The 17,638-nt window shown below is 41.4% G+C and overlaps 3 protein-coding genes across 4 annotated transcripts in view; 2 read left to right on the top strand and 1 right to left on the bottom strand.

Moving 5' to 3' along the window:
• The window catches only part of alpk1 (alpha-kinase 1), an 859,942-nt gene that overhangs the window by 290,242 nt on the left and 552,062 nt on the right, over positions 1–17,638 (top strand). The window lies entirely within an intron of this gene.
• si:cabz01076231.1 overlaps positions 1–17,638 on the top strand; it is a 758,238-nt gene that overhangs the window by 660,424 nt on the left and 80,176 nt on the right. The window lies entirely within an intron of this gene.
• LOC141375230 (butyrophilin subfamily 1 member A1-like) lies at positions 2,535–17,439 on the bottom strand. Of its 2 annotated transcripts, XM_073907810.1 has the most exons (9): positions 17,315–17,439; positions 17,176–17,229; positions 12,442–12,804; positions 11,843–12,136; positions 9,961–10,062; positions 9,612–9,632; positions 7,639–7,671; positions 5,557–5,598; positions 2,535–5,466 (listed from the first exon to the last, which is right to left on the bottom strand). In XM_073907810.1, exons 2-9 carry the CDS (start codon positions 17,225–17,227, stop codon positions 4,886–4,888), a joined length of 1,488 nt encoding a protein of 495 aa, XP_073763911.1. In that variant the 5' UTR covers positions 17,228–17,229; positions 17,315–17,439; the 3' UTR covers positions 2,535–4,885. The 2 variants fall into 2 exon arrangements, with proteins under 2 accessions (XP_073763911.1, XP_073763910.1); XM_073907809.1 differs by having other exon boundaries at positions 17,176–17,439.

Raw genomic sequence — 17,638 nt, 5'->3', positions numbered from 1 at the left:
TGGCCCCTTTAGGCCTTTTTAAAGCATAAATAATGTGAGATTGTGAAAAATCATGTTGATGTACTTTTAAACCCCCCATGTTGGGTACCGATGGGTTTCTGCTGACATTTTACAACACATGATGCATAGAGCAAGACCATAACTCGCATTGCATTATTCTTTAATTCTCTGTATTAAATGCCTGTCCGCATACTTTGGGCGGACACTTAAATTTGCATACGAGCAGCCTCGAGACAAAGGAAGGTTCGTGCGCAAACTTTCCCCTGAAATCATTGGTCAGAATGTTGAACGTGTTGTCACGTGACCCACAGGTATAACCAGACTTCTCCCCAAACATCTAAGCAGAGTAGTCCGAACAAAGAACCCATCAAAAGGTGGCCCCTTGGGCCACGCGGCTCTTCTAAGCCGCATGGACTTTTTCCCGCCACGCGTTACTTATTGTCCGACAAAGAAAACTCAGTTTAAAGTTTGCGATCGTGTTCGTCCGAACTGCATTACAAACTCCACGCATCAAGAAGGACATCAAAAGGAGTTTCATCACGACGGAAGAGAGACTAGCATAAAGAGAGAGACCTCTAGACATGAACGTCCAGGTGATTTTAAGCCTGATTTATACTTCTGCGTCAAGTGACCGGCGTAACCCACGGCGCATGCAACGCGCGTGGCTGTGCATTTATACTTCTGCTGCTGTCTCTGTCGGTCTGCATTAACACTTCCGAAACGCTAGTGGGCAGTGAGGTGTAAATGTTCCTCTGTGTCGAGTTTCTTCGCTACTGTTTTGCTTTTCCTGAACACTTCCGGGATGTACAAGTGGCTCAAACTCGCTCATTTTGAGGCAGGAACCGGCGGACGTGCAACAACTTTAACTATGAGGTAAACACAAAACAAAACTTTCCATCTGGAGCTCCTTCACGGGACTCCACACTTGTAAACAATCGCTCGCGCTATTCGCGCGGCTCTCGGTCCCGCCCAGACTCGTCAGCGCTACCAAGCCGACCAATCACAGAGCTTACGCTACGCGTCGTTGCGACGTGTAGTTACATTTTTTGAGAGGTGCACGTCAGTGACGGCGATGGCCACGGCGAAGGGCAATGCGTCAGCGCCGTAGCATACGCCGGTGTTTGACGCAGAAGTATAAATCAGCCTTTAGTTATGCGATTAAGCTGTGCCCCTTTTATCAAAAAAGGTGTTTTTGTTTGTATAATCTTGGTGGTCCTTAATGGTGCGTGTGGAACTGAAAGTTTTGTCACTCTTTTACCTGAAATCTCTTATTTCCTCGCTTTACTATTTCTCTTTGTTGTTACAAGTTCTATAGACCCGGTATCTCCACGTGGTTTACCTTTGTTCTGTTTAGTGTGTGTTTGTGCGTTTGTTCGTTATCTGTCTGACTAGTCAATAAATCCCATTATAATCAAATGAATTGTATTGTTTGCCTAACGAGAAAATGTCACTGAAATACAGATTCCCCTGCCTAGCTGTTATAAGTTGTTTAAAACTTATAAATGATTATCTACTTCACAAGAAGTAGCAATTAAATTCCCTTTTTCTACATGAATAGATCATTACCGTGTCTGCTCGGAAAAGCGGCGGCTCTGCTTGTGTTTGTTTGGTCAAGTTAACAATAAATTGATCCAGAATATCAATGATTAATAATAATTCGTTATTGTTGATAACTAACATTCATAATCTGAGAGTCCGCTTGGTCGAGCGGGCAGGATCAGATACAATCATATGTTTGTTTGACCAGATTGACTGAAGCTTAAGCCGGAATATTAATAATTAAGAATAAACCGTTATGTTGATTATTAATATCCATAAAATTAGCTAATTTCTGTTACAAAACACTGACACTCTTTATAGAAGCCATATTATTTTTCATTTGATTATAACGTTTAGTTGTATACTGATTAGTTTGGGTTTCACAGTGACGCTTTATGTTTTGGTCATGTGGGCATAACTGGCACCTGCTAGAACATATAAAGCGCGTGCACAATCACACAGGTGAGGAGGAGAGAAGGAGAGTGGGGTAGCCGTATTTTTTGTTGACCGCAAAAACGGCATCGCAACGGCACACGCAACAACAATCACACCAACGCAATAATGGCTCCATACAGAACAGGTATTCAACCACACAAATTGCTGTATTGTTTGTCATGCTTCAAGTTTACATAAAGTTTTCCTTATAACATCTTGGGCTCAGTGTGTCTGTCAAACCCACCAGAGCGTCACAAATACAAAGGACCCTCACTGCCTCTCTAGCGACTGAAAGGAGGCGTCAGGAAGTCGCAATATACTTAAATAGAGATCCATTAAGTAAATACTCAGCAAGTGTAGAGATTGATGTGAGGATGCTGTGATGATGCATTACAGCTGTAAACACTTCATTTCACATCACTGTAGCTTAAGTTAAAACAAACACCATTGTATAATATGCATACAGTACAAACATACTAAAAGCAAAGGACAACTGATCTCTGTGCATTTGAACAGTGGAGACCACTTCAGTACTGAGACATTCAGTTCTTCACAGAGTAATTGATTCAGTCTATTATTTAATCACAGTAATATGACATGAAATCACAGTAAACATGGTGAAATATGTCACCTTCACTATAGCTGCCTGTAGGCATTACTCACAGTACAGCACAGAGACGTGTTGTTACTCTTCTCTCATTCATTTGTGCAAAATGTGTAGGATTCACCAATAGTGGATTATGTTTTGGTTACAGTAATATTACAGTCCATGTTCAGTCAATGTTCATCACATTCAAGCATTATTTTACAGTAATATTGGATTCAGTTGACTGTAAATGATGCATTTCCTTCAGCTTAAGCAGGGGTCTCGGTCCTGGAGGGCCGGTGTCCTGCAACTTTTAGCTCCAACCCCAATCAGACACACCTGGGCTAGCTAATCAAGCTCTCACTAGACTTTCCAGAAACATCCTTGCAGGTGTGTTGAGGCAAGTTGGAGCTAAAATCTGCAGGACACCAGACCTCCAGGAACGAGTTTGGACACCTCTGGCTTAAGGGAAGTGTATGGGAATGCCTGAAGTGACCCAGCCTAATGAATAGATTTGGAAAAGAAAATTAAATGTCACTGTCCCCAGCCCTAACATTACTGATAATTCAACACATTTTAAACATTGAGTGTTGTCACAGATACATTAATTGGCACAGTTTGAAAAGTATTATTAATGCTTTGCATGCAAATATTAATTTAATATAATACACAATACTAACAATCAGAAAAGGTCAAAATACACAATGTCTATTGTTCCAGGGTCGTGCAGTCATGAGCAGAGTTTCCATCAGCTTGTGTCAATGCACATTTTGAGTTATCGCATCAGAAACAAGTGATGGAAATGGCTGATTTGTGGGCAGACCTGCTAGGTAAAAAGTAAATGAGCCGTAATGGCGGCTACACTGGCTTCTCCATTGAAATGCAGCACAATCTGCTCATATCTCATTCTGTTTCAAACTATCAATATTTGTATCACACATCGGCAGAACCAAGCAGAGATATGATTATGAAATAATTAAAAAAAAAGAGAAATCACTAAGCCTGTAAGTTGGTGGTCAGCGAGAGACAGTATTTTTACCCCACGATGCGGCATTTCCCAAACTGCTGTTACGTCATGTCACAACTATTAATCATCAGCTAGCTCTCTGCAACTTACTCTATGGTCAGCACCTGGATGGGATAAGCTAGGCCTGCTAGAGGTGCTCAACATGCGATCACTGTGGGTCCTAACGCCCCAGTGAAGTGATGGTCCTAATGCTGTCAGTGTACTCTACAAATGCTATATTGTGCTTAAACTTCATACTTTTAGTAAACTCGCCGACAGTATAGCGACTTGCCTTTAAGTTAAGACATTAAACTGAGGTCCTGACAGTAATAATCTCAGTATATCCTTCATAAAGAGTCGGGGCATAACCCTGCTTTTCCTGGCCAAATTGACCTACTGGTTTCTGTCGAAGCATCTCTATATGATAACTGGCTTCATTAAACTCCTCTCCACCAATAATCTAGTGCAATATGGCAGCTATTGTGCTGACCAACTGGATGCTGAAGACTGGTGATGGTTGAAGAGATTCCCCCAATATCTATTGACCTTATTCTAGAATGTGGTTGTGCGGCTGTTTCTGCAATGGTGTTAGAACTTCCGATTCTGTTGCCAATGGGAGAAATGACTAGGAATAATAAACAGCAGAAAACAGTCGAACTACTCGCTCTACAAACAAGTGTGCATGACTATACAGACCAAGCAGAATAATATAATGAGGAAATATCAGTTTGGCATCATCAATCAGCAGCACAAGCTGTTTTATCATCTAAAAATGAATGAAAGTGGATGAGAGCAGAAGTCTCCAGCCAAAAGATTCAAATGGCTGCGCCCGCTCGTACGCAAAGAATACGGTGAATAAAGTGCTTTGAGTACCCAGAAGAGCACTACATAAATGTAAGGAATTATTATTCATTCTTTCGTTCATTCTTTCGTTTTATTTTTGGCTTATTCCCTTTATTGGCGACAGTGTTTCCCACTGTGTCGCCCCTAACAAGACCCAACCCTGCTTAACTTCTGAGATCAGACGAGATCAGGCATGACCAGGGTGGTGTGGCCATAAGCAAAATTATTATTATTAATATTAATTTAAATAACTGGAGATGGAAACACATTTCCCTAATAATATCTGATGTAGCGAGCATTACAACACCCTTATGTTAACTGTTTCCTGCTGTTATTAATACTGTAGTCTGTTGCTCAACCAACTGGATGGTAATTTTTTCCATCACGCTTTGATTGAGCCCCAGCTAGTGTATGTGTAAAGAGACATTCAGGTTTGTTTCTGTTAGTTCTGTGTCAGTCAGTCAGGCGTCTGTGCTTCAGTTATTCAGTAAAGGTACAGTGACCCCTGCAGGTGAATCTTCCTCTACTGGACAGTCTACTATTTTGAGTGGACATATGTCGCCTACACCAGGATTAAACAGAGGAACGATTGAGTCAGAGAATCTAGTGTGCATGGTCAGGAGATGTTTGCTCTCCTTAACACTGTAAAACTGCAGCAGACCCTCATCATAATCTAGCAGAACTCCCAGTCGCTCAGGTCTCGGCGTCACAGACAGATATATTGGGGTTTCTGTGTTTGGGTAAAAGCCATTTTCCCCATCTGAACACAGAAACCAGAAACCGCATGATGGAGTTACAGCAGATCTGTCTTTTCCACAGTGATTTCCATGTTTCGCCACACCAATTAACCAGTAGTTTTTAGCAGGTGTATTTTCTCGTGCCAGCTCTACCTCCCAGTAGTGTCGTCCAGAGGTAAATCGTTGAGCTCCAAATGCACATAACTGATATGGAAACCCCTCTGCAGTGTGATGATACTCTGGACTGTCCCTCACACATTTACAGTCAGCCGTAACCTTCAGATCTGGAGATATATTCTCACGATCAATAGTGATCTGCTCTGTGAGGAAAATAAATAAACAGCAGTTATTAATCCTGATAGACACGAGATCATATTCACAGACGTCCATCTATAACCGAGATGTCTTACCTGCATGTTTCCTCAGGTCTTCTATATTTATGTTTACTGGAACTAAAATAAAAGGAAAGATGTTAATAATTTAATAAAAGAGAAAAATACAGATCTCAATTATTTTATTGACATTAGTCATGCATAAAGCAAGGAAAATGACAACATGTGTTCCTGTTCTATTATTTTATGGCCTGTTGTGAGTCTTGATTCTGGCTGGTGGATGTGCATTACATTTGTTTAAAGCACCGGCAGATCCAGTAAGTTTTGATTGCAGTTAGAAATGAGTGCATTTCCCCCAAACAGAACTAGCAACCATTACTTCCATCATTACTCTATAGTGCGATCGCACGCTGTTGAGCTCATTGGTAAACTAGTAGATGCGCGAGCTGGAGAGAGAGAAACTTAATAGTTTTTCGTTGATAATCTTAGGTTTTCTCCTAATGTCTTTAAACTTATTCTTATGCCAAAACAAATATATATTTGACTGCAAATGAGACTTCTGAAGTAGGATATGGTTGCATTCTCTTCAAACAGCGGCTCACTTGCTGCACCGATGAGTTAATGTGATTTATATAATATTCAGCTTTATGTGTGGTTTATTACATGTGTATAGTCTTTAATGTGTTTTACACTTTTTAATATAGATTTTATTCTATTTAAAGCAACATTTAAGGATACAGCTAAGCCTAGATGCGCTGAATGATTGATAATTTTCGCTTGAACTGCATTGCTTTATAATTATGTTATTGGACATATATGTTCATTACTTTCTATGTTCTATAATATTTGTTGAATTATTTTTTTAACAAAGCAAAAGCACATATACAATCTGTAGTTGGATTGGGGAAAGCAATCAGTCTATAATTTCATTAGTCAATGCATAAAGCAGCCTTTTCATTAAGCATGTTTAATTGAAGTGGTCCTTTCATTGCTATTTTTATTTATTTATTTGGTATATTATGAAAACTGCACTAGCTTTTGTAGTATCTGAATAGATTAAAAGATCAGAAACACCGGCTCTTAAATGTCTGTCATTTACATATTTACATGCATGCTCATCATCATCTGATGTCCATGCTTTCTCTCTCTCTCAATGCAGGGACTAGGAGATTTAACATGTTACAAATTAAGAAAATACAGTTAAATATTCTGCGACAAGGAGCAAAACTAATTTTATAAGTTAGCAGAAGGATTTTAAATGCACTCCGCTGCATGTCGGCTGGTTCTTTGCCTCTATGTAATGCATATAAAGCCCTTTAATGCGTGCAATCCATTGATTAACCCTTACATATTTCATGGTCTGTTGAAATTCTTGATTCTGATTGGCTGGAAGATATGCAGCAAATTCACACCATCCGTTTTAATCACAGGACTTCCCCTAAACCTCCTCCTTCTTCTCCTCCTGCTGTGATGTCTGACTGTTGTAGCTGTGTAATTACTCTGATCATTCAGCGGAGTGATCTGGAGCTGTAATGTGCTCTAAACCTGCCGGAACTACTTCAGCTGTGTCTTTATCTGACAAAAACCAAGTACCTGAGAGTGACCAGCAGCCAATCAGAATCCAGCATTCAGCAGACCCACTTTATTCACCGTATTCTTTGCGTACAAGTGGGCGCAGCCATTTAAATCTTTTGGCTGGAGACTTCTGCTCTCATTCACTTCCATTCATTTTTAGACATTAAAAACAGCTGGTTTTGCTGCTTGATGTTGCAAACTGATATTTTCCTAATATATTATTCTGCTTTGTCTCTATAGTCATGCACACACGTGTTTGTAGAGCGAGTTTGACCGTGTTCTGCAGTTTATTATTATTATTCATTTCTCTTATAGGCAGCTGAATCGGAAGTTCTAAAACAATCACAGAAACGAGCACCTGTCAAAGCACAAGATTCTATTTATGCGGATTAAATTATTTGTTATAATAAAAATACAAACTAGAAGCATTTTCACTTGTGTTCTCAGCCATCTGGACTCCTATGTATCCTGTTATAGTCAACGTTTATGACTTTATTTGTGTGCACGTGTGTATAAAAGTAAAGTAAGTGACAGTCAATTTAAAAAAAAGTAGCGTTAGGGGTGCAAACACACATCTTTACACACCTTTTCTCTCCTCCACAGGTCCATTCTCACAGTCTGAAAATAGAGAAAACGTTATTGTCAGGAGTCACTCATTACCAGACTGATTAAAGCAGTGCTGCTCAACCCCTGTTCCTGGAGATCCACCTTCCTAAAGCTGCGGTCACACTGCACATTTCTCCCCATAGACTTCCATTTATACGCACACGAATGCATAAGACCGGAAACGCAAGGTCATGTGGCAAGTTCCGCAGGTCGCTGTGGTGCAAAGTTCCAGCTTGGTGAACTCTGACCTAAGAAATCACATCACTTGACTGCGTGAGACCAATCGAGGATCAAAACATGTGCTCTCTGAACGGAAATGTAAAACATGGAGCAATCGCTCACTTTATTAATGTCTAATCATCTTGTTTAATCCTGCCCCTTTTCACAGCGCCGCATGACAAGATTTCCGCATTACCAAACTCGTGTGATCGCAGCTTTAAGAGTTCAACTCCAACCCTGATCAAACACACATGAACCGATTTATTAGGACCTGAACAGCAGAGACCCCTGGTTTACAGCAATACCTGAAAGACTGACCTAAACCACGTTAAATTACACCTTAAAACATTCAGGCTGAGAGCAAATCTCTGTCACAGACTTCTCTAATAGTTAGATTCTGATTTCTTCTTTAATTCGGAGGTGATGGTTACACAAGGAAGGAGTCCAGCTCGTGTGTAAAAGTACTGCTTTTATGTTGTTAACTCATGCCATTATTTTATGAGGTCATTTATTCATTCATTTATTTATTTTCTGCCGGTTTTCCGGCGCCGGGTCGCGGGGGCAGCAGTCTTAGGACAGAACCCCAGACTTCCCTCTCCCCAAACACTTCCTACAGCTCCTCCAGGGGGATCCCGAGGTGTTCCCAGGCCAGCCGAGAGACATGGTTCCTTCAGCGTGTCTTCCCCAAGGCCTCCTCCCGGTGGGACATGGCTGGAACACCTCCCTAGGTAGGCGTTCAGGAGGCATCCGAAACAGATTCCCAAGCCACCTCAGCTGACTTCTCTCAATGTGAAGGAGCAGCTGCTCTACTCTGAGCTCCTCCCGGGTGTCAGAGCTCCTCACCCTGTCTATAAGAGGGGCACTCTCCTGCCACTGAGGAGGAAACTCATTTCGGCCGCTTGTATCCAAGATCTTGTCCTTTGACTATAGGTGAGAGTAGAAACGTAGATTGAGCGGTAAATCGAGAGTTTTGCCTTTCAGTTCAGCTCCTTCTTTACCAAAACGGACCAGTACATCCACCGCATTACTGCTGCCTCTGCACCGATCCGCCTGTCAATCTATGCTCCATCCTTCCCCCACTCGTAAACAAAACCCCAAGATACTTAAACTCCTCCACCTGGGGTAAGGACACATTTATTTATCTTATAACAGAACCTCTGCCTTATTCTGAGCCAGCTCATAACTGTGTTTAGATCACAGGTGCCAAACTCAGTTCCTGGAGCGCTGCAGAGTTTAGTTCCAGCCCTGCTTCAACACTAAAGCTGTGGTCACACTAGTGTTTGAGCATGTGAAATTCTACGGTACAGCGCTGTGAAAAGGGGCAGGATTAAACAAGATGATTAGACATTAATAAAGTGAGTGATTGCTCCATATTTTACATTTCTCTTCAGAGAGGTCAAGTTTTGATCCTCGATTGGTCTCACACAGTCAAGTGATGTGATTTCGCAGGTCACCAAGCTTGAACATTGCAATGCAGCGATCTGCAAAACTTGATGCACAAGCTTGTGTTTCCGGTCTGACGCATTCCCGTGCGTATGAATGGAAGTCTATGGGGAGAAAAGTCTAGTGTGACCGCAGCTTTACCTGCAGGTCTCGAACATGCCTAAAGGACTTGAGTTTGATCAGGTGTGTTTAACTAAATCCGTGTTGGAGTTAACTGTGCAGAGCTGCAGCCCTCCAGGATCTGAGCTTGACACCTGTGGTTTAGATGTTAAGTGAGAAATAACGCTCACCTGTTCCAGCTTGTTTCTTTCCTAAAAAACAAACAGAAAATGTCATGAGATGGCATTGTTGGAAGTATAAACAGTGGACTCTGAAAGAATGAGCCCCAAGAAGTTGTGGCTTACAGTCGCTTTAAATAAGTTAAGAGCAGAGCTGAGCTGAAGCAGAGTATAAATTCACTGTTAACCACGGCTTCACAGGGACTATTGGTTCAATAAAAATAACCAAATTGGTTTCCAGTTCCATTTTCATAGCAAGGTTTCACAAGTGTATTGTACAACAGCTTTACATGCAGCTCAGCCAATCAGAACCAAGAACTGGAATATTCTGTTTATAATAAATGTTGTAAACCAAACCAACCTGCTGGTTTGCTTCTGTATTTGTAGAGGATCAGTGCAGCCAAACCCAGTAGAGCACAGATGATAACAGTGATAAACAGAGCCTTCCATGGGTCTGAGGAATCTGACAAAGAGAAATCAGATTAATTTCAACAACTTCAGCTATATCAATCAGTCAAATAAAGTAGAAAAATTTAAGTTGCTTTAAAAATGTCATTTTCATTTGAAACAGGATATTCTAAGAAGAAAATTATACATACAGCACACAAGTATTGCACTGGGGCCTGTTTCAGAAAGGAGGTTAAGTGAAAACTCAGAGTATTTTAACCCTTGACGCAGCTTCTTCTACCACAGTAAATTCTGTTTTTACTGTTGATATTTGGTGCCAGTTTAATCAGGAAGTGACAATTTTTTTCTCTTTGACTCGTTGGATGGAATTTTATTCGCATCTTTTATGCAATATTCCAGTTTTGCACATACATTTATGTAATATATTTGGATGGAAACATAGCTATTGCCTACATTTTAGTCACACACAGAAGAACTGTACGAGAATGGCTTATCCTTTTTAAATAAATAATTAAATTAAATTCACCTTCGACATGCACTGTAACTAGATTAATGGGATTATTATTCTTTCTAAAAATTATTTTTAGTACTGCTTACCTTCTAAATGTAATATTAACCTCTATCACTTGATCAATAAAAAAGGCAGACACACAAGTGCACTGTTAAATCATTTAAAACTAATAAATGTATAAAAAACTTTAGAAAAAAATATAAACGTCACAAATTACATTACTTATTTTATTATACTTAAATATTTAAATACTTAAAAAGTGAAATTAGGCATTAACTTGAGCAGCTGTTTTCCCACGCTAACTGTCTCTTCTTCACTGATGGTTGCTTCTTTTCAAATATATACGCTCATATTTGCTATAACTTTGCATGAGAACATCAAGTTCAGCCGGAGAAAGAAATGCTGATCTCTTTTATAAGATATTGCCATAGTCACTCGTAATGTCTGCGCTCCATTGATAATGGCTTTTTAAAGTCACGGTGCGCGCGCTTAACTCTGAGTTGGTCTACTCGAAGTTGATTGACCCAACTCAGATCAGCTGTTCTGAAACCGAAAACTCAGAGTTTTTAATCTCTCGGTTAATCAACTCAGAGTTCAAGTTTAAACTCTGAGTTGTTTGAACCTCCTTACTGAAACAGGCCCCAGGTGTGTCCTAGGCTAGCCTAAATAAAACACTACTCTAAAATGTGCAGTTTCTCATGGATGGAGATGAGGGATTGATACAACACATCTTCTCCGTATCGTGTCAGTCAGGTTGTTTGATTGTGACCCGTGTAATGTCGGTCCACTCCTAATCATTGGCTTTGTGAAGTTGCAGGATATTGGCCAGAAGTGGAACACGCTGTCCTATATGCCGAATCAGAGCATCCCAAACATGCTCAATAGGTGACATGCTGATTAGACTTGCTCATCCTACATCTTGATATGCCACACCTGTGAGGTGGATGGATTATCTTGGCACTGTTCATTAACACACATTTAAACAAATGTGTGAACAATAATTGAGAGAAATGAGCATTTTGTGTACAAAAAGAGTTTTAGATCTTTCAGTTCAGCTATTGATAATCAACTGTTGCATGTGTATTTTGAGTAGATATTCTGTATACAAGTTTGTATATTTGTGTGTTTAAGAATTAATTGACAACAGGCCATTGATTTATTAGATAATAATTACACCTCAGCTGTGGGTTATTTTCTAATACCTCGACAGCCCAGAGTGCATCATTCTGCTTATACTCTGGTTCACACATCTCTAGCCACTGCTCCTCTGTGTGATTACTTCATATGTCAAGTGTCTTTAATCATGAAATGTACATTGCCTAACCTGAGGAGATTATGCCCTGTATGTCCACCTTTCCCTCTTTGGACTCTCCAGTTGTGGTGGACACGGAGCAGGAGACCAGCTGAGCGTCTGATGGAGAGACGGTGGTCCAGCTGTGGACAGAGAATAACCCGTCTGCTGCCCGATGATGAGACACTGCTGCAGGACGCAGAGTCTTTCCCTGGTCTGATGTCCACGTGATGTTTGGCTCGGGGTACCAGCCGCTGGAGCTACAGCTGACGTTCAGCCGGCCGTCATCCAGAGGCCTGGGGAAGAGGACAGGAGCAGACCCTGGAGCTGGACCACCAGAGACAGACCATCAGACCAGCACAAACACACAAACACTTCAGTAAACACATCACTAGCGGACAGCAGAAGGCGGCTTGATTATTTTAAAGGAGCAATTCACTTCCAGAATGAAATGTCCTCACTTCCCTCTTCTGCTAAACACCACAGATTTATTTTCTTCTTCTTCAAGATGTCACTGTTGGGTTGTAGAGAATCAGCTGGAAGAGGAGCTGAATGTTGCTCAGTCATTCTGTAAGTGAACTACTCCTTCAATTGTGGAGGGATTATGGTGTTAAACGCTGGGTTTGACTGACCTGTGGCTTTGAGCTCCAGCTCTGCACTGTCATATCCATTGTCTCCACTGACGTAGCAGTGAAATAAAGCTTCATCCTGAATGGTGATCGTCTCCAGCTGCAGAGACACATCTCCACCCTTCAGTCCTCCAGACAGATCTGAGAGTGGTGTCAGAGAGCTGCGGTTCCTGAAGGTCTCCTCCTGCTCGTCTTGTATATTCCCATGTCGGTATAAGAGTACAGTGTTGCTGAACTGCCCATGACGGTACCAGCGGATCTCCAGAGCTTCAGCATTCTGGGCCGGAGAGATCCAGCAGGGCAGAATCACTGTGGAGCCCACATGAGCCACTACAGGACCAGGAGGAACCTTGACGGTGAACGACACTGATGGACAAACACACAGCGGTCAGTCTGCATCTACAGCCTCAGAGATCACACATCTACACCAGCATGTCCTTTGTTAGAAAAAGACACATGCATGTGCAAAGATTCATCCACTATTACATTTCGTAATGTTAAGCACATGGATCTCACTTTTTCTTGCCCAGTTTCTGGTCTCTCTGTCACTAACTCTGCTGAGCACTACAACTCCATGTTGTCTTCCCTGCTTGGTGAGTTTTCATGTTTTTATGAATTAATTACTTTTAAGAAACCCTGTCATGGTAAACTGCCGATTTAGGTTTACAGAAATTTGCAAGGTCAGGGAGGACAAGCACTGGTCCAAACACTGGTCCACTCAGACCTGGTTTCCAGATCTTAGTCTCCTCGTGAAGGACCCTTCCTGGGCATTCCTCTGAGGAAGAACCTTCTGTCTCAGGGATGTGGCACCATCTGGCACCCGTGCCCAGATCTCTGGAACCTTTGTGTGCTCCATTTGTAACCCACCAGTCCTACACAACCCAATCTCTCTGAACTGAGATTGAACAAGTGATTCTTAGCATGGGAGTCGGCTGCTCTAACAAGGAGGCTAAAGACTTTGGTCAGGCTATATCTGCACAGCACTTTACTGGCTGGCCTCTGTTACACATATATGGGGCACCAAAGACTCAGGTGAGCTGACCATAGGTTAACACCATCACTCAGGCTAGCACCCTTCCATGAGGCGTGACTGATGTGCTTCTTGCCAAGAAGACCCTTGAATTTGCCTGATTGGAGTCATTCCCTTTCTCTAGGATAAGCTGGAGCAAAAGCTGTCACCCTCTACACCAGTGGTCACCAAACTTGTTCCAGGAGGGAAAGGGTCCTGCAAGCTAATCAAGCTCTTACTAGGTTTACTTAAAACATCAAAGCAGGTGTGTTGAGGCAAGTTGGAGCTAAATCCTGCAGGGACACCGGCCCTCCAGGGCTGAGATTGGTGACCCCTGCTCTAAAGGTTCACAATGCTGCCATCTCTGCTCAATACGAAGCAGTGGATTGCAGGACGCTTGGGAAGCATGACCTGATCACACCTTAGAGGTGCTAGGAAACTAAATGAGGACACACTCACGCTATACTATCCAAAACAGGCCGGTTTCTGGATCGTTTGAGAAGTGCGAGTGCTCTGAATTGGATCAGGTGCGGTTTAGTTGGCCGGCCCTGGCCTGGTTGAAAGAAGTGTGCCAGAGCAGTTCACTTGCGCTTGGACGCGGTACGCTTGTAGTGTGAGTGCAAAGTGCACCTGAGCCCAAAACTGAAGACAAGATGTGACTTTCAAGGCACTGTTTCATATGTGTTTACTAATCATTCTTACTGTTCAGTGAACGCAAACTGCAGTAGATTATTAAAGACACAAACCCCTCACTGCACAACAGCTACACCTTCAGCAAACCTCCTCATACCTGCAGCCCGAGGCCTTTATTGTTGTTTATGTGCGTCAGCGGTGGCTGATCTGTTTGGTGAAATATTTGTCTGCGTGTCACTGTGTTACTGAACAGCACAATATCCATGACGTAAGCTTGCCCAGGCCCGAATGTAATGCGAGTGCGTGCCGTCGGGTAGATGGAAGGGGGGACAAGCGTGCTTCTGCCCGGTTCAAGGCAACTGTACATAGTGTGAGTACACCCTCAGTTGCACACACATCTTGTGTTTTTTGGGGATCTCTATGAAGTCTTGGGGATATTGCACAAAAACCCCTTAAAACCACTCAACTCAGTGTCTTCAAAGTTTTTGTCACTAAAGACGGCTCTGCTGATTGCTCTGGCTTCAATCATGAGGGCCAGGGACCTGGAGATGTTTTCAGTCAACAAACAGAGTCTGGAATTTGGACCACACTAACAATTGTATTGTCCTGAGACCCTAACCTGGCTATGTGCCCAAGGTTCCCACAACTCCCACCCCCAAGAATCAGGTAGTGAACCTGCAAGCACTGTCTGTGGAGGAGGCAGATCCAGCCCTTCCCAGCTATGTTCAGTTGGCACACTGCGCATTAATGTGGACAGCACACAGATCCTCTGAGCAGCTCTTCGTCTGTTTCAGTGGTTGGCAAAAGGGAGGTGGACATCAGGGTAAGTGAAATTTGAGAACTAATTATCATGAGTTAAACTGTGTTTTCTCTTATTTAGCCAAAAGAGTTATTGTTGTGCAACAGAATATAGTTGGTATTGAAGAGAGACATGCCTGAGCTGTGCTTCTACAGAGTTCATCCACAGAAAGATCAGCCAGAAAGGGGACATTTATGTGCCAAATGTTATTATCATTGACCCATAACACTGTACAGCACCTATCACTGTCAGCATGTGTGCTTTATACAGTTTATTTTCTAATATGCAGTTAAGTAAAATTAAAGTATAAACTGAAATGCAAAGTCAATATATAAACAGCAGAAGTGAACGAATAGATTTCCTGACCAGCAAATAAAATCTAAGCAAAACAAACTCTGTTGACTAAACTGCTGATCAATATCCACATGAGAGGGACATGACGGACTTAAATGAGTGAAAAACAGCGGCGGGTTCAGTATACTGATCACAAGTGCTCACATTCACAGTTTGTGATCATCTCTCTGTGTTGTTGTCATCCAGATGATTCACCATGTTAGCTTGAAACAGATGGAAATAGGAGAGGATTGTGCTGTGTTAAGGCCTCCTGCACTGCTTCATTCACACCTGACATTTCTCCAGTTGGGTTTTAAGTTTCATTCATTTTCCTTCAGCTTTAGTCCCTTTATTAATCAGCGGTCACCACAGCGGAATGAACCGCCAATTTATCCAGCATATGTTTTACACAGGGGATGTTGTTTTTACTACAGTAAACTGTGGTGTATTATAGTATAATAAACCCATTGGTGGACTTAACCAATAAGCGAAGTAGGCAGCCTCTTAGGGCCCTGGGGAATTAGGTGACCGCGACCAATGCCTAGGAGCCTATATTGATCATGTCGCTCGTTTATACAGTTTCTATCATCTGCAAACTTCTACATCCTACAATCTGCAATATTCTGTCGTACAGCGCTGTGAAAAGGGGCAGGATTAAACAAGATGATTAGACATTAAGCGAGCGATTGCTCCATGTTTTACATTTCTGTTCAGAGAGCTCATGTTTCGATCCTCAATTGGTCTCGTCAATCTCACTTGCTGGTCAGAGTTCACCAAGCTTGAACTTTCCAACACAGTGAACTGCGAAACTTGTCGCACGAGCCTGCGTTTCCAGTCTGATGCATTCACAAGCATATGAATAGAAGTCTATAGAGAGAAGAGTCCAGTGTGAGCGCAGCTTTACTAGGCTTTCTAGAAACATCCGCGCAGATGCAGTGAGACAAGCTGGAGCTAAAATCTGCAGGACACCGGCCCTACAGGACCGAGTTTGGACACCCCTGCTGCAAATAGTTTTGTAAACTTTTATTTTTAATTTTTATGAATTTATTGCTTTAAATCTTACATTAGATTCCTTTAAAATATATAAAATATACTTTAAATTATATATATATATATATATTATAAATTATATATATATATATATATATATATATATATATATATATATATATACCCACACACATGCACACTTTTTAAACCCCTAAATAAACCCTTAAGTAGTAAAAAACTACAGTATTGGGTCGTGTGTTTATATTACTGTAGTTGTGCTTATAGTAACTATAAAATCACCACAACATATTGATTAAAGTTCTTTAATATAGTATATTTAAAACACTACAGTATTTACTATAGTATTTTTCATGTCTTGTTATTAATAAGGCAATGGCTATTTTTATAGTTTATGCAGTGAATTTATTAACACATTAAATCACTATCATTACTATGATTACACTATTATTAATGCATTACTCATGTTTAAACCATACTAATAATCTTGAATTAACCTGGTGTGATTCTGCAGTGTTTAAGGTTACACAATATCCATATTAATATAAACAAATGACCCAATACTGAGGATTTAATATAAGAGTACTATTTTATACTACAGTGCACCACAGCTTTCTTTAGTAAAAATTAATCGTATACTGCAGTGTTTATTACAGATTATTAGTTTACTGTAACACTACACTATGCTGGAGCATTCAATTAAACAGTTACAATATATACAATATACTGTATACAAGACAATACACCTGACTTGTGGTTCAGAACACTACTTGCAATATAACACAACATATGAAAGACCTGATGTCGAGCGCATCTGCTCATGTTTAGTCATTCATACAGGCAGGTAGATATGAAGCATGTCCAGACAAACACACACACACACACACACACACACACACACACACGCGAAATGAAAGACATTGGTGCAGATGTGTGTGTGGTGTCGTGTTCTTACCAGAGCAGTCTGTGAGGATATTAAGCAGCAGAAGGACGATGATCGAGCGCATTTCTGTCAAACACAAACACAAGCAATGCATTTTCCAGAAGCAGACGAGTGTCTGATCAGACTGGAGAATCACGAGGACAGAACTCACCGCAGACACACACTCGAGCTCCGGGAAACACGGGGAAACCCGGTACAATGATGACTGTAGATCAGCCCGAGCCCTTCAGCGCATTAATGAGCAAATATAAAGAGAAAATGGGCGAGACTCTCAATGAAGCCGTGCACTGTTGAACTTTCGCTTTTCGTCATGACGTCCCCAAACAGGTGATCAGATCATATTCATATTCACATCAGTGTTATTATTCTGCTCGGTGTGTTTAATTTGATCATCATTGCGCTGTAAACCTGTGTGTTTGGGGCTGTTTTGACTAATGGATGGTTCACACTCTCTTACATAGTGAAGACTCTATTG

Source organism: Danio rerio, chromosome 7 (genome assembly GCF_049306965.1).
Source record: "Danio rerio strain Tuebingen ecotype United States chromosome 7, GRCz12tu, whole genome shotgun sequence".
Taxonomy (NCBI): domain Eukaryota; kingdom Metazoa; phylum Chordata; class Actinopteri; order Cypriniformes; family Danionidae; genus Danio; species Danio rerio.
This window is presented reverse-complemented; position numbering and strand designations above follow the sequence as displayed.

What these genes read in the sequence shown, in the direction of transcription:
- LOC141375230 (XM_073907809.1), bottom strand. Translation starts at nt 17,257, where the DNA reads ATGCATTGCTTGTGTTTGTGTTTGACAGAAATGCGCTCGATCATCGTC. An exon ending in GCTGGAGCTCAAAGCCACAG is followed by an intron (nt 12,137 to 12,441) that starts GTCAGTCAAACC and finishes CTGGTGGTCCAG; the next exon opens with CTCCAGGGTCTGCTCCTGTC. An exon ending in ACCTGTGGAGGAGAGAAAAG is followed by an intron (nt 5,599 to 7,638) that starts GTGTGTAAAGAT and finishes CTTTTATTTTAG; the next exon opens with TTCCAGTAAACATAAATATA.